This window comes from Hippocampus guttulatus, chromosome 6 (assembly GCF_054856545.1).
Source record: "Hippocampus guttulatus isolate MCC_2025c chromosome 6, RoL_Hgut_1.0, whole genome shotgun sequence".
Lineage (NCBI taxonomy): Eukaryota > Metazoa > Chordata > Actinopteri > Syngnathiformes > Syngnathidae > Hippocampus > Hippocampus guttulatus.
The window spans coordinates 11,330,366-11,348,000 of record NC_141266.1 but is presented as its reverse complement, the minus strand read 5'-3'; the positions used below and the strand labels follow the sequence as shown (position 1 = coordinate 11,348,000).

General features: G+C 41.1%; 1 protein-coding gene across 1 annotated transcript; it reads left to right on the top strand.

The window, feature by feature from the left end:
• Nucleotides 1-430: 430 nt before the first annotated feature.
• On the top strand, nt 431-14,649 carry LOC147203527 (terminal nucleotidyltransferase 4A-like). Its single transcript, XM_086114190.1, has 12 exons — nt 431-1,391; nt 5,579-5,702; nt 6,276-6,322; nt 6,663-6,783; nt 6,883-6,990; nt 7,058-7,186; nt 8,480-8,690; nt 9,212-9,338; nt 10,171-10,274; nt 10,670-10,869; nt 10,982-11,101; nt 12,551-14,649. The coding sequence occupies exons 1-12, from the start codon at nt 643-645 to the stop codon at nt 12,938-12,940; spliced, it is 2,430 nt and encodes an 809-aa protein (XP_085970316.1). The 5' UTR covers nt 431-642; the 3' UTR covers nt 12,941-14,649.
• Nucleotides 14,650-17,635: the final 2,986 nt, after the last annotated feature.

The window sequence follows — 17,635 nt, the reverse complement described above, 5'->3', positions numbered from 1 at the left end:
GTTCAAGACACATGTACTGTATGAATGTTTAAGAATGTCTAGTGCAACACATGTATATATTCTTTGAGTTTGGAGTGGAGAATGGAAAAATATTTCCAATTAAGGTGATCATTGAAGGAAACAAAACACATTTTCTCTAACAATATTGCAAATGTTTACGCCGATTTGTTTAATGCCATATAAATACTTTTAGGGATATTACGACAAATCTTGGATGCGGCGGTACATTCAATTGTGATTTAGGTATTAAAACAAATATAGTATTTGTAAAGTTTTAACAACGGCCATGTAAAGTCTCCGATAACTACTTCCCCGTTACTGCGTACACTTCCGCTGGTTTTTCCATTAGCTTGATTTTATGTGGCTGTGCGGAGAGGTGTGTTCAAAGATTTAAATCCCTACACATGCGCAGATGCGGGAGAGTGCTGCTGGGTGCGCCATTTTTGCTGGTTGACATGGGGAGCGGAGTTGGGCAAGCCGATTTTTAACAACCACGCCAGTTTCCTGACATGAAGCACTTCGAGGATAACAAGTAAACCAGAGCGGTAGGCAACCATCTGTTTGCTTGAGTGCGAAGAGTTACATGTGCCCACTTGCTTGAAATTTTCCCATTGAGAGGTGGTCGCTCAAACTCGAGTCCATATGGATCCCAGGACCGCTTGGATCCAGCCGGAGCAGAAGGGACCTGCCAATTCGTTATGGATGCACATTTGGGAAACGTCTCAGGGATTTGGCACGAATTCCGACACCGACAACCACATTCAGTACCATCGTGACAACGTAACGTTCAACACAATCTCTCCGGACTCCAACAACGAATACTCTAAAAGTGTAACTGCCCCGCCGCCGCCGCCGCTACTCGGTGCTGTAATCGGGAAATTGTCGAAGCAAGACGGCGGTGGAGAGAGGGCGAGCGGCCGGAGAAAGGGCTCCCTGTCACCGTCTTCTTCCTCTCTGGACTCGGAGGCCGAGAGCTCATCTCCCTCCGGCTCCTCTCTTCAAATAGACAATTTAAACGTCGCGGAAGAGGCAAGCAGGTTTTTACACTACGGCGAACACGAGATGGACGAGAACGACGTGAAGCGGCAGCACTACCACCACCCTCCTCCTCCGCCGCCTCGTCCTCCTCCTCCTCCTCCTCCTCCTACTGCTTCCCCTCTGCCGCTCCATGCTGCTCCCCAACATTGTCGCAGCACGCAACAATCTGGCGGCCACACCCCCGCCAGGATGAAGAACCAACACTGGAACAAGCAGCGCCATTTCCATCAGACGTTGGCCCGCAGGAGGTATCTGAGCCGAGCCAACTCGCTCCACGGCGTCAACCCGCTGCTGGCCCACGACGCCTCCTGTAGCCTCTGGAAGACGAGGCGCTACAGTCCCGGGGTCAATGGGTAGGTAGTAGAAATAGTTCAACGGTAACACAAGGTCCCTCAAAGTGTGGATGTGGACCTCTTTTAGTTACTGAGATTATTCTATTTAAAGCAAATCTGAGAGGAGTTAAACTTTGTGATGTTTTACAAACGTAACCTGTCACTTTTCTTCATCAGCCATCTCGTTACCTCTGAGTCCCGCGTCCTAGACGCACAATTTTCCCGCAAGACGCACAGTTCCAAATATTGTGCGTTTTTGGGACGCAAGGAAATTTCTCAGTCAAAAAATCTACGACACACACACACACACACACACACACACACAAGCCAATGATCCCGCGGCCGTGCAGCAGACGTGTTTATGATTAGTCAATTGAGGATGATTAGACAATTAAGGATGGAAGAGACTTGCCTTTGTTCTAATAAGCCTCTCTCTCTCTCTCTCTCTCTCTCTCTCTCTCTCAACCGCGCGCGCGCGCGCACACACACACAGGCCAGCGATCGCGCTGCCGTCAGCAGACGAGTTTATGATTAGTCAATTAAGATGAAATTATGAATGTTTGAAAAAAAATCCGTGATGCACTGAAGCCGCGGTAAGCGAACTGCGAAATAGCGAGGGATCACTGTATAGGCTAATCGCTATGAAAAATATTATGAAACAGTATTGGTTATTCTATAATTTTCTGGTTGTAGCATGGTAACTTTAGGAATGAAACATTAGTCACAACGTGTAGCAATGCTAATGTTAACTGTTGGTAGAACTAATGATGATGTGTATTAGATTCTTTCGTCAAATTGATAGTAGATTACACATGCATCGTTTTGGGAAGAGGATGTCAAGCCACATCAATACTTACCTGTAATAATGATTACCAGTAAATTAATCTTTGCAGTGTGAGATTGGAAAAAATACTCGGATTTTGTGGTATGTTGTATTCATGATGACATATGAGTACAAGGGTGGCCCGGTAGTCCAGTGGTTAGCACGTCGGATTCACAGTGCAGAGGTACCGGGTTCGATTCCAGCTCCGGCCTCCCTGTGTGGAGTTTGCATGTTCTCCCCGGGCCTGCGTGGGTTTTCTCCGGGTGCTCCGGTTTCCTCCCACATTCCAAAAACATGCATGTCAGGCTGATTGGACGCTCTAAATTGTCCCTAGGTGTGAGTGTGGGCGTGGATGGTTGTTCGTCTCTGTGTGCCCTGCGATTGGCTGGCAACTGATTCAGGGTGTCCCCCGCTTACTGCCCGGAGATGGCTGGGATAGGCTCCAGCACCCCCCGCGACCCTAGTGAGGATCAAGCGGTTCGGAAAATGGATGGATGGATATGAGTACAAGATATTTTGATCCATTTATTTTGTTGAATAAACCTGGAGTACACAGCTACTGATGGAATGTTCATTGTTAATGCAGAGTTCTCAAACATTTACCCTTGAAACATTATACTTTTGAGTTTCAGAATTCTTGATTATGAATATCAGTTAAAATAGAAAAATGGGTTCCCAGGATGAACGTTTACGGAACCGAAAAACGGTTACCGTGAATTTCCGAAAAGGCCTGCTACTGAATTATTTAAAATTTTGCAGCATTTAATTATAATTGTATGTCTGTGTTGTTGTTTGTGTTATTATCACATGATATGAATTGAATAAGCAGACCATTTCAGAATTCGAAATTTGGGACTCTCGAAATGCATAATGGGACTCGTACTTTTCTGATTAGCGAGTCCCTGGGACTCGTTGGTGGTAAACTGTAAAATTATCACTGAGACTTCCTTATATATCGAAAAAATATCCTCACGAGAATGGCCCGTGCACTATGCAATAAGTTTCATATGGATTTATATTACTTTACACAGGTCTGATCGGAACGGCAGATATTTTTTGCAAAATCATTGCTCTGTTACAATGTCAGAATTTTCCGATCAATCAATGACAGATTATCAGATCAGCAAATAAGACGTTACAGTAAACACAATCTCATTCTCTCCAGGGACATTGTATGCTAACATCGTGAATCCTCTGGTTTCTCAGTAAATGCAGTCGATTATCCCCCCCCCCCCCCCAATATTTTAAGTGTGTGTCTGTTTTTGTGTATTTACCAGCGATTTGGGGAGAATTTTAGGTTGTATTATTATTTTGTGGCGTACAAATCAATGGGCATCAATTACACGCAAATTTGACTATTCATGGGATGGGTTGACCCCCCAAATAGCTGGGGGTTGACTGCACAGTAAATAAATAAACACATTTTTAAAATAGATTGGCCCATCTTCGGGTTGAGTTTCACAAGTAAAAATGATTTGCTCCGTTTTCTGGTCTGTGTCAAGGTCTTATTTGTGAACCGATGATATTGATAACCTTCACGCAAAACACAGCTGGAAATATTTTCCTTATAATAGAATGCACTTGTTTTGGTTCTGAATGTTAACATCTGCTCGGTGCAGGGGTGGATCCAGTCTAGAGTGGTTCAACCCCCCCCCCCCCCCCAATTTTTTTTGCCCTTTCACTAGGGCTCAGTTACTCTTTGCTGCACGTGGGAGCAATTGCGCAATTCTCTCACCCTCTCGGCGCACATGGTTTCAGTCGTGCAACCGAGGGTGCACACTCGGATGTTCTACGATAGTTTGATGCATCCGTCCATCCATCCATTTTCCGAACTGCTTTATCCTCACAAGGGTTGGGGAGGGGGGGGGGGGCTGGAGCCTATCCCAGCCGTCTTTAGGCAGTAGGCGGGGACACCCTGAAACGGTTGCCAGCCAATCGCAGTGATAGTTTAATGCATACATCGAAAAACATTCAGTGATTTATGACTTGCGGTGTTCGTTTTTCCATCAAATAATCGATCGAGTAATCTAATGGATTTGTCATGACTGAGACAAGCGCCTGCTGGAACCAGGGAGGTGTTATTTGGTGCACACATTTTGCCATAATAGTCACATTCCTTACACTCACACGTAATCTAACTTTGTAATGTGTTGTTAACAGATGTGTCTCATTGTTCGCCGAAAGCAGGCTATGCTAAGATTAACTTTATTGCATTTATTATTATTTTTAAACACATATTACTTACCGTTTCCAAATTTCCACATATCAACATTATATCTAGTCTTAAACAACATACAGTATGGTCTAACTCGTGATGCTAAGGTAACGGTATCTGTTCAAACTAGTTATGGTGGGTGATATTGTAACACACATTTGTCAAGCGATGTGATGAATGGCTGAGCACTGCTGCCTTTGGACACGGGACCGACGTTCAAATCCCTGTCAAAACATCTTGGCTGGGTCCCTAGACAAAACCCTTGCCACTTTATGTCAGTTCTCAACTTCTTCTGGTCCCAAAACTGTATATGAATGAGTCGGTTGCTTCACGAAATGCATCTGGTGTAAAAACTGAAGCAAATCATCGCCTGTTGGCCAGGGAAAATATAACTGCTTGACTCAAGTATCAACTTTCCATCATTAGATGGTGGTAATAGACTGCGAAATGGTGTCGTGGAATAATTTAATTGCAGTGCGGTTGAGTTTAACGTACACTGGAATTGTCTCTCTCGATCTTGTAACATCGTGCTGGCGAAGAAATAATCAATAAACACCAATACTTGGTTAAGGAAATTATTTGGCAAGACACAAAATTTTATCTGATTAATCGATTCTAAAAAATATTAAATAGTAACAGTATAGTAACGACTTGCATCCTTCCAATTTCCTGTATGGGGCCCCCAGGGGAGAGAGTTTAGACCAGTGGTTCTTAACCTGGGTTCAATCGTACCCCAGGGGTTCGGTGAATCAGTCTCAGGGGGTTCGACAGAGCCTCTGTCGTGGAGGTTAAGACCAACGGACTTAACATGTCAATTACCGGTAGTTATGACACGCCTGATTGTCCGTCACTGGCTGGTTCATTTTGTGCACAATTAAAAAACGTATACTTTATACTTCTACTAATTTTGTTGACTTTTTTTCTGTATTTAATTATTATTTTTCACTAATGAAGGGTTTGGTGAAAGTTCATTTGAACTGGTTGGATTTGGTACCTCGAACAAGGTTAAGAACCACTGGTTTAGACACAGCTAATTAAGTGTATTATTGTAGTTTTGATGTTGATAATATATATATATATATATATATATATATATTTATTTTTTTAAAATAAAACTTTGCTTAGTTAAATGAACTGAATAATAAACCAGTTTGTTTCCTGCCTTCATAGCCTCCATGAAGAAATAGTTGACTTCTTCAACTTCATGTCACCGCGTCCAGAGGAGGAGGCCATGAGAAGAGATGTCGTGAACAGGATTGAGAACGTCATCAAGGAACTGTGGCCCACGGCTCAGGTAAGTGTTGGGAGCCTTTTTTTTTTTTTCAAATAACTTTTTTCTTTTTATAGAGTACACTTGATGTGATCCTTCACTTCCATATTGTGACATACACAAATGTTGATTCTATATTATTTCTTAAATTTTGATTTAAGTTAAGAATCGACTGGCAGGATAGGCAGTGATGCCATTAAAAAAAATCTTGACAGAAATTATCCTGGTACAATTGATGCTCGTATTTTTTTCCCAGTTTCACAGAAATTCATTTAATCTCCTACTAATAGAGTAGTATTACTATTTACGAAAGTTACAGTAGGGATACAAAATGACGACTGGCTTCAATGCAACACAAATGATTTTCTGATTGTCAATTGGAGCAAAAAGGTGCAGTGCCCGTCTGTTTTAGTTGGCTTCTTCCCACTCCTCAATTAATGCGGACATATCTCCTGTCTTTTTGGCTTGCTGCACTCAAATGTGTGTTGGTTGCTGAATAGGATATGTATATTAAGTCTTTGGAACCCCCCCAATTACATTGCCTAGTTGTATCATGTACAACTCAAATTCGGATTTTTTTTTCAATGTGTCCTATAGGTGGAGATATTTGGCAGCTTCAGCACAGGTCTCTATCTTCCAACCAGGTAGCTTTCACTTTAGAAATTCTGTCCATGATGTTGGTGTTTTGGAAGAAAGGACACTATTTTTGTGTTATTGTTGAAAGACATGCTTCTATTGAGTTTTTATCTTTTAGTTCAAGATTAGCGGCTTCTTGCCATCCAATCTGTTACTGTTTAGACTGTGCAATGGTTTACAAAGTATGTTAAAGAATAGTTGGATTAAGGTTTGCTTGTTCATTCAAACCTCAACTAATATGCTCATCAAAAACTATGCAGTGAATGATTTTGGCTTGGCGGCGGAACTTTTTTTTTTTGTTGTTGTTATTGTTAAATGAGCCCCTATACATGTTGCTTGGGTTGCCAGTGACATTGACCTGGTGGTGTTTGGAAAGTGGGACCACCCCCCATTGCAGGAACTAGAGCAAGCACTAAAGAGACACAACATCTCGGGCCCGTATCCCATTAAAGTTCTGGACAAAGCTTCTGTGAGTCACTCCGATCTCTGAGCCATTTTGTTGCTTCATTTGGATAATTGCTGTGAATACTGATACACTGATTCCAACTGTTTCTTTGTCCCTCACCAGGTACCCATCATCAAGCTCACTGACCATGAAACGGCGGTCAAAATTGATATCAGCTTTAATGTGGAGACTGCTGTCAAAGCAGCACACTTCATTAAGAGCTACCTAAAGGTAACATTTCATACCTCCAAACCGTGTCCATTCCAATTTGTCATTGTTTGTTGTGTCGCTCTTGCAGAAATACACAGTTCTGCCTCCCCTGATCTTCGTACTGAAGCAGTTTCTACTTCAGAGGGATCTAAATGAAGTCTTTACCGGAGGCATCAGCTCTTACAGCCTCATACTGATGGCTATTAGTTTCCTGCAGGTACACTTTTACACCTATATGAACATTTCATTTCCTGAGTGGCGAAAAATGCAGAAGGATGTTTGGAACATCGCTGTGGAGTTTTCGTCTCTTTGTGCTTGCATCGATTTTCTCTTGCTTCGATCGCATTCCCAAATTGTGAATAGTGATGCAACAAAAGACAGGCGATACCCATTGAAGGGCCTACTTAAAGTTATTGACTCTCACTTGGTCTCAAAGACAAGTACATTTCCCCTTATTCAGCTTATGCTTTTTGTTGTTAAAATTCTGTCTTTTCTGTGGAATCTCAAAACTTTGAGGGTGGCGCATTGAGTATTACAAAGTTGAGTTCAACGCGCTTTATTCATTCGCAAAGTCAAAGGCTGGCGTTAATCTCGCAAGAAGAACTTCTCTCGATACAATTTTGTGCTCTTCAGTGTGGTCATGGAGATACTCAATATCAGTGTTGAGATCCCCAGTGAGAATGTCTCCTTTTTCATTTGCCTACTGTGATTTGTCTATTTTGTTAAGGGGCTATACACAACAGGACTGCTGACTGCCCTGAACCATAAATGACAGTTTGAGTAACTTTGATCTTCTACTCACAGATGTGCAACTAGTGAACATGCCATGTACCCCCCCCCCGCTAAAAATTATATATATACTGTATATCTATATATATATATATATATATAGATATACAGTGTGTATATATATATATATATATATATAATGTATTATTATATATATAATGTATTATTATATATAAACACACACACAGTGTCCATGTGTTTACCCACGTCCTATCTTTGAGGGTATACTGGAGTGCTGCTCAAGGCCAAACCCCTCCGAATGACTAGCTTTCACCAAAGTTGCTCTTCCTAAATTGACGAGAACTGATGCACTGTACATATGTCTCTGTTAGGCTCAAACATTTTCAGATGAGGTATATAGAGAGTCAGAGTCCTCATGAAAGAATGCTACAGCAATTTGTCATCTAAATATCAGTACACTTTTACAGAATGCAAAGAAAAACAGCACCACAATATGTCTGAATGGGTGTTTTTCTGTATCTGCCTTATGATAAACCGGTAAAGGGTCCAAGGTGTATGCCGACTCTTGCCTGAAATAAATTGCGTCTATATGATGGGGACAGATGGCATCCAAATATTCATGGAGGGACGGGCGTCACAATTGGATTAAATTGTGCAATTGGACATTTTAATGCTTGTGCACCCCTGAGGACTAATGTGGTAAAATGTTGGTCTCTTCAAGCAACCTCTGTCATTTAGTTTTCTCTATGTTGCTGATCAGTTGCACCCCCGCATCGACACACGGCGTGCTAACATCAACCTGGGCATACTGCTGATTGAATTCTTTGAGCTGTACGGCCGTGACTTCAACTATATGAAGATGGGCATCCGGGTGAATGGAGGGGCCTACCTATCCAAAGAGGAGATGCTCAAAGCTATGGGCAATGGGAACAGGCCATCTATGCTCTGTATCGAGGATCCAATACAGCCAGGTCAGAACTATTTTTAACTACTGTGAATTCTACTCATTTGACTTTGTACTTTGGTCCCATATTATTCATACATTTTATGCATACCTGTCAACTTTTCGGAGCGCCAACCTGTATAAACTACCAAAAAAATCCTTATAAAGAGCAAAAAATCCTTATAACTTACCAAAGCATTTTATATGTCAAAATAACGGCAGAAAAACCCCCACGAAATTTTCAATTATATTTATTGTAGATCTCCATAATACAATGTCTGGTTAATGTCTAATCATCATTCTACTTAGTGGCATTACTGTGTTCAGAGTTGTATTCCTGCGTTACTTTTTTCACCAACTCCAAATCATTTGGAGTTGGTGAAAAAAAACCCGGAAATTTTCAGAATCCGTATGATTTGTGCGATACGGCCATATACGTAAGATTCACCACAAAATCCGTATGAACTATGGCTAAACCGTATGAGTTGACAGGTATGTTTATGAGACTACTTTAATTTTGTTCTAAATGTGATGATTTCCTGCCGATAGGCAATGATGTAGGCCGAAGCTCATATGGAGTCTTGCAAGTCAAGCAAGTGTTTGACTTTGCTTACATGGTACTGAGTCATGGTGTGTCTCCTCTTGCTCGGGCATACCCCAACAAAGAGTACGAAAGGTAGGCATCCCTTCGTCTGTGTGTGTTGAGGTATGGGCCGATATTAGAGTCTGACGGTATGATATCCGAAAGCAAAGGTTCATAATGTGTCTAAAATGTTCCTTTTGGAAATATTTGGGTGAAATAAACAGCTTGGTTTTCCATTGATTGAACACAATCAGTTTCATTTGTTAAACAGATTATAGGATATTTCTTTAAGAAATGTGTCCCATTTTAAATTTAAATAATCTTTATTAATTAATGAATAGTGCCTGTCACCCTGTGTATTATATATTAAGATTAAGATTCTTCTTCCGTTTTAATTCTTATAAGAAAGTCACTGTGTCCTATCACTGGTGAGCCATTTTTAGAACAGACCGGCAGACTTTTCATGTTGTCCATGCGGGTGGCAATCTGCTGGCACCTTTTTTATTTTATTTTTTTAAAGGAGTCATTAACATAGCAAAAAGGCAAGCAAGTATGCTGGTGTTTGCTCAAGTGCCCTTTGTTGTCTCTCTCTGTCGTTCCCGTAACTGCTCACCCTTCCTCTCTCTGCTTAGCCGAGACAGAGGGACAAAAGAATAGCCGCTGCTGGTCTCTTGTCATTAGCTTCAAAGGGGTGGCTCGTTTACTGATGTCTGCAAGCAGCCTATCATATTGCGGCAAAAAACAAAAGAAAAGCTCATCGCCAGTGACCGGCAGTTTTGGCGGTTATTGAAACCGTGACTTTTTAAAGCCACGGTAAACCGTCAAACCTGTAATCGACCCATGTCTATATGTGTCTTGATATAGTGCAAGGCCAAAGAGTATGCTTTCCCTTAAGATTAATATTGCCACCGTATATCTTTTGCAGTACTTTAGGTCGTATTATCAAAGTTTGCCCGGAGGTTGTGGCCTACAGGGACTGGACTATTAAAACATGGGGAGCTAAGCAGTATGCCAACCAGGAGAATCATGGTACGGTGTTATTTCAAATAATTCATTACTGCCTAATATGCAAAAAATGTGCTTTTGAGTCTTGGAAATGCAAACATTTATCCTTACAATGTACTCAAAATATTTGGTTCTATTTGGCTGAAACTGGTTTTAAAGTTACACAGAGAAGAAATATGGGATAACAGAATTACATTTATTCTAACACTTCTGTTCGTAGTTGTATGGTCCCAGTGAAGGTCACCACAAAGAAATGTCCTTCCATACCTATTTGTCATGTCCTTGTTTACGATGATACTAATGCAGCGTGTTATACCGGAGACAAATTCCTTGTGTGTTCTACATACTTGGCCAATAAAGATGATTCTGATTTTGCAAACGTGATCTGAGTACAGTAGTGATGTTTTGTTGGCCTACAGATGTAGAGACTTGTGAGCAGGACCTTGCCAGACTGATGCTGGCTTCTGTGGAGGATCAGCGAGACACGGCCTCCCCCCTCAGTGCTGATTCCTCCTCGTCCTCTCCAGTCTTTCTCAACAGCCCTCAGCACCATTCTTCATCCTCCTCCCCCAGCTCAAGCTCCTCCTCCTCCTCCTCCTCCTCTTCCGGGAGTGACATTGTAAGGCCAAAGGATAGTTTGTCCTCAAACACTGACAATACCAATTAAACATGACTGTGCCAGAGTTTCAAAATGTCAGAATGATGTGATCAGAGCAATTTCTGTGTTTCAGGAGTCTGATCCTCCTCCCAGCACGAATGGAGTCCAGCCCCAGTCCCTCAACCTTGCCTCAGTCCATTTTATAATGCAGATGGCTGCACATCCAGCAGGCTTTATCCACACTACACCGCAGGTTGGTTTTACCAAAGCATGATCGTATTGTAAAATGTATCAAACGGTAATGAAAAATTGATGCAGTGTATACTTTATTCATCAGTTGAGGGGACTTGGTGTATTTTCACGACCAAAAGCCGCACTTAAAACTCTTCATTTTTCTCCAAAATGACGCAGCGCCTAATAATGCCTGTCGCCTTGTGTATGCGCAGAGTTCCAAAATCGGTGAATGCTGTTGTGCGAATTCAATGAGGAGTCCACTTGACTGACTGATGTTGTGCCGGCACATTGCTTTTATAGAGGAAAGGCAGATGTAACTGAGGACAGCATGTATATGTTAAAGTGGGAAGTGTCACTCACTCATAACCCCACTAAGTAGATGTACCGTATTTTTTGGATTATACGTAGCTCCCAATTAGAAGTCGCACCAGCCAAAAAATGCATAATTAAGAAGGAAAAAACATATAAGTCGCACTGGAGTATAAGTCGCATTTTGGGGGGAAATGTATTTGATAAAATCCAACACCAAAAACATACATGTCATCTTGAAAGGCAATTTAAAATAAAAATAAAATAGAGAAAAACAGGCTGAATAAGTGTACCGTATACTAACGTTACATGACTGACATGCCTGGTAATGTCAGTACCGACGTAACATATTAAAAGTTATTCAGATAACTCTAGCATTAAGAGCATGCTAACAAGTTTACCAAACCATCAGTTTCACCCCAAATCACTAAATCCAATGAAATCTTTACTGTTGTGATTGGTTGCCATGGTAATGGACAGAAACGTCCAGAGTGAAGTTGGGAGCGATGGTGAACACAGCTTTACTCAGACTGGGAAGCAGCGCCGTGTGAGTTGCGCCACAATTTGTGAATGGATCCTTAATGCTTGTCTGCTTGCACTGTTGTTCGGGATTTTGCAAAAGCCTGCATCATTTCCGAGGAGCCGCACGGCACCGAGACTGACAATGACGCGAGGGAACCTGCCATGTTTGATTGCGAACTTGCCCAGCTGTTCATTTCAAATAAAGAAGATTAGGACTTTGTTGGATTTGTGGATGAGGATTGATCAAAAAAATTGCGTGAGTACATTGTCAAATACGTCCAAGTACAACCGAATTCAGTTTTGCTCCCGCTGCCTTTGCAACATAGGCTTGCACCAGGTTTTATCCTTTTTTTTTTTAAGTTACTGTAGGTTTTTACCATGCCTGCGTCCAATAATAGAATGTGTCTTGTGTATGTGTAAAAAGAAATACACTACACCTTTTAATACGGTGCGCCCGATGGTCGTGAAAATACGGTGGACATGTTATGTAACACATTGCCATGCATTGGTGCCACCTCCTCACACCACATGCCATTTTGGTTTTGCAACCAAAATTTTCATCAGTTTACATTTCCAGGTCCACACGTCTCTTCCTTAAAACCTAACCTTGTCCTCTCAATCCCTCTCTGATTGCTAGTTCTACCGCGAGAATCTACCATCCATCCACCTGGTACACCGGCATATGGTACAAACTGCAGTCTCCCAGCACTCTAACTCCACAAGCCCTCTACCCAGCCCCCTCCACCAACTCCACCACCACCGGATAGGCGGGCAGCACCAGCACACGTTCATCGTTCGGCCAGAGTCCCAGGGCTCATTTGAGACACACAGATTTGGCTTCAAGCACAACCAAAGCAGTAGCCTCCGTGGTCAAATCCACTCCCACGGTAGTTTCAGTCCCCAGCGTCGGTTTGTTCCTCAGGGCCACAATATGGAACCAGGTTTGAGGAACCAGCAGCACTATAACTGCAATACATGGCGACACAGGAAAAGGGACAGTCTCCCAGCGCTGAATCAGAGCAGATGAAGGATTGAAGCACTGATATATGATCTACTGCTTTTATAGACCTCCCTCTGGTCATCACAAGATGTCTCTTGCATAGCTAAGACATTTTTTAAAGCTTGTCCTGGAAGTCAATTCAGATTGTCTCCAATTGTTTCAAGTGACCAGTACTCAATTTCTGCTTCTGTTCTGCCAACATGAAGCAATTACTTGACGGTGGCTGGTGAAGGACAGTGGTCTTAAGTCTGAACTGGAGAGCCTCAAAGGTTTGGCCTTTCGAAACACTCCCTCCACATTGGAAGCGCACCAGCACCAGAGCTGAGTTGACAACTCAGACTTGGTCCTCACCAGTGTCACTTTCATGAAACCTCTCAGAAAGCGAAGTCATGTGCCATAGTAGTGAACGGGTTCATATAGCCTTACCCTTAGTCCCTCTCAGTTTTACCCTCTTATTGGGCCTTTTAGATGACCCCCCCTCCCCTGACAAATTTCTTACTCTGAATGCATCGTTCCCTTTGCAACGCTCTTACAGCTTGGGCTCCAGTCCTTTTGAACGAAGTGGCGCACGGCCTTTCTAGCTATGCAGCACAACGCTGACTCTGTTTTCGATGTGATGGCACAAAAACTGACCTTCTCAAGTGCTGAAACTGTGATGACTTGTTTGAATGTACTGAGTGGTATTTGTGTGTTGGAACTTAAGTTCACTCGTGTTTGTCACTGAGGGATGTTTTGTTGTTGTTCACATTGTCACTTTAATTTTGTTGCATTCGTGTGCAATAGTAGTTTGCTTTTATTTAATTTATTTCACATTTTAGTTTTTTGTCCCCCCCACAGCAACATTTTTTTTCTCCCCTCAAGTCCTCATTGACCTGTGCAATATCTGGATTTTTAAGGGCCTTGATTGAATGTGTTCTGCTTTCCAACTCAAGGGAGAGGTGGTAAAGCGACAATGAGAAACATGCCAAAACAAATCTCATAACAATTACGGTTTAATCTTCATCATAACAGTTTGTCCAAATATCCTCCCCAACACCTCCAAAACTTATTTTAATGTCGCCCCCCCCCCCCGTTTTTTTTGTTAGTTTAGGTGTATTTCCACAAAAGGGGATACTGTGGAAAGTTTTTTTTTTTTTTTTAACCATTTGTTCATTCGTTTCCTTTTGTCTTTTCAAAAATATTTGGTGCTACTTATTACCAGCAAAGTGCTTTTGTTCTGCCTTGATGTGCTTTAATGATGTCACCCTAAAAGGGCCACTGCCTTTTTGGACGACCAAATTCCCCCATACATAGCAAAAACTTTAGTTCAATGTACTGTTAGGTTTGCTATGCATTCATTAACGTGGCATCAAGAAGCATCACAAATTGTATGAGGCCTATTAACTTTCTTTGCTCTCAACTACTAGGTCCAAACCCACATAACCTATTAAGAATCCATATGATGGTGAGGGTATGAGGTACAGAGCCTTGAACAAAACAATGTTGAGCCATGTCGTTTCCGCATCCTTTCCAAACTGATGCCATTAGCCTGGTACTGAATTTTTTTTGTTTGTTTTGAGTACAGATTTTCATTAAGCTGTCCCAAGATAATCAATGAGTGGTTACGTCTTTATACACCAAACCAATTCCCATCTTATATCTGTGTAATTAAAGATGTGTAAATGACTGACCTATTGATGTATGCCCCCCTTAAGTCTTAAGTTTTTCTATTTTTTTAATAAACATTTTAAATGCCACTTTTGTGATATTGTGTATTACATCTTTTGCATATTGGTAATCAATGAACTAACTGATTTGTATGCTGTTCTATAGTAGAGATGTTCATCAAAAAATGAGAATATCATGAAAAAGTTTTATTTCAGTCATACTATTAAAAAAAAAAGTAAAACTTGTGTAATGCATACATTCATTCCACGCAGACTGATACATTTCCAGTGTTAATTCGTTTTAATTTAACTGATATCTTAAAATGATTTTTTTAAATCAATTTACTTTTTGAATCATATTGAAATAAATCAACTTTTTCATGATATTCAAATGTTTTGATGAGCACCCCTATAGTATTGGAAGAAAATGTTACTTATTAACAGAAAAGGGGAATATTAGAAAAATGGAAACTTGTCTTTTTAATCAGAATACAAGTGTTGACTGCAAAACTTTTCCATCCTGCAGTCAACAACCTCAACAATTTGTCTTGTCATACAACCACGAGACATCACATTACTGTTTGACGCGCGCGCACGCATGCCAATGTGCATGATGAGGAGCAATAGCTGTAAATAAGATAAGATAAGATATCCAAATGACCCCAACAAGAACGAAACAGATACAAGACAGGGAGGTCGCTGAGTTTGAAGGGGGGAAAAAAAGTAAATCACAGTTTACTTTTTAGTATGAAATCTGACGATGGGATGCAGGGGCATTGTCAGAAACATTTCAGTGGGGTGCAGAGGGTGACACAAAACCTCGCTGAGAGCTGGCTGTGCATGCACCATTCTTTCTCAGACCATCCATAGTCAGGGTTTCCCGAAATACAATTCACACGCTTCCTGAACCATCAATCATTAAATACCTTTGAGATTAGAAGAAAAACAATGAATACTGTACTGCATAAATACAAAAGCACTTGAATTTAAAATGTCTTGTAGTTCCTGTGGCACACAGAAGAGAGCGCTGCAAGACTGTTTTATTTTGCTTTGCTGTGTCGAATAATTTTGAAACGGTCACCACTGAACAGGGACTGGTAAATGTTTAAAGTCTTCAATAAAATGTAACACATGACGATCACATTTTAAAACAATTCAAATGGAATCCAAGGCTTTATTTTATTGTTTTTGATCTCAATGAAAAATGTCATACACACTAGGCCAGGGGTGTCCAAAGTCGGTCCTCAAAGGCCGATGTCCTGCCTGTTTTCCAGCTCTCTTCGGAGCAACACACCTGATTCAAATCAGAGTCGTTCTAATGCTGCTTCAGAGCTGGCTGATGAGCTGATCACCTGAATCAGGTGTGTTGCCACCGAGAGATCTGGAAAACAGGCAGGACAGTTGGCCCCTCCAGGCCCGGAGCTGGACATGCCTGCACTAGGCCCATTTAACTACCCTGACCAACATTAGCTGACATATGTTGCAGTTTAGGAGTTTTCTGACTGGATTAACCCAAAAAAGCTTCACTTCACTCAACTAGGAGACTTTCATGATGAGACATGCTTGGGGGAGAACAGCATCTATGTACTGGCTTTATGTAACTGGTTTACAAAAAAATAAATACTTTCAGTTGCAGAAAAAAAACACCACACCAAGTTAAATTTATTTATATGGCCCTTAATCAGGTGAAAAACAAACAAACAGACAAACAAAAACATCTTAAATGGATTAACATGCCTACAGTGGAAATCAAATTTGATGTTTGTTAAAAATGTTGGGATTGTTTGGCAGGATTACATTTATAATGAGGGGAGAAAGACCCTCATTTGAAATTAGGGGTTGTGGGTTCGGTTGGTCTTGGGGTTGGGGCTGGCGTTTAAAGACAATGTTCCTCAATGTGCAGTTGCAAGGCATTTCGGGATTTCATGATCTACAGTCCATGACATCATCAAAAGGTTTAGGGAATCTGGAGAAATAACCGCAAGTGAGCGGCAAGGCCCAAAACCAAGACTGAATGCGCGTGAACTTTGTCTCAGTGATCCTCAGAGCCAAGTTGTTTGAATATCCCCTTTAACAATTATTTAAACTTGAAACATAAGGAACGAAACACTTAACAAGAATAATATTCAGACCCACTAATAGCATTTTTACTTTCTTTTCATCTGTCATCTGAGCTTTCATGATACACTGAAAGTGACACACAGCTTTGATTTTGGCACGACTGTATCACCTATCGAACTTGGAAATAACTTATTACGATTCCATGTATCTCCTTTATTGTGCTCATGTACCCCAATAGGGTACGCGTGCCCTTGCTTGGGAAACACTGATCTACATGATACATATGGACGAAACATTGTTTAAGTGTACTTATTTGAAATATGGGGGAAGAAGTCAGATTTTTTTAATGACTTTATATCGAGTACATGGATTCATAGCTCCAAATGAAATATTGTATTGCTAATTGTTTGCAATGTCAGTCATCAACTGCAGCTGGAAAGTTTCCTGAGTGATTTTTCTCCATGTTGTGTAAGTGTGTGTGTGTGCATATTTTATATATATATATATATATATATATGGCCCAACTCCTATTTGGACAAAAATTGTGCTTTTTTTTCTTGAATATCTCGTCATAACTTTGACCACCTCTGCTATATTGGTCGACTCCTTCAGTTGAACAGATCATGCAACGGTTGCTCAAATGAAATTCTCAATAAATATAATATACCAGAATTCAGTATTTGTTTCAGGAGGGTGGCAATATTTTGCTTACATGTGTTGTCTAAAGGCAGAGTTTGGCTGAAAACTGTATATTAATATGCAAAAGAAAAAAAAATATCACATAAATTAAAACTCCAGTGTTCCCATTATATGACTACTATTGATTCTACATTTATTCCACCTTGGCGGCCCGGTAGCCCAATGGATTTTGTGAACAATTTAACTTCAGACCATTAAACCTAAGTGGTGCAAACCTAGTTACATCTGTAATTACTTCCATATTTGGTGGCTTGATGGATGGAAGCGCTCAAGCAACTACATCTGCCGCTCACAGATAGTTATTTTAATACATGTG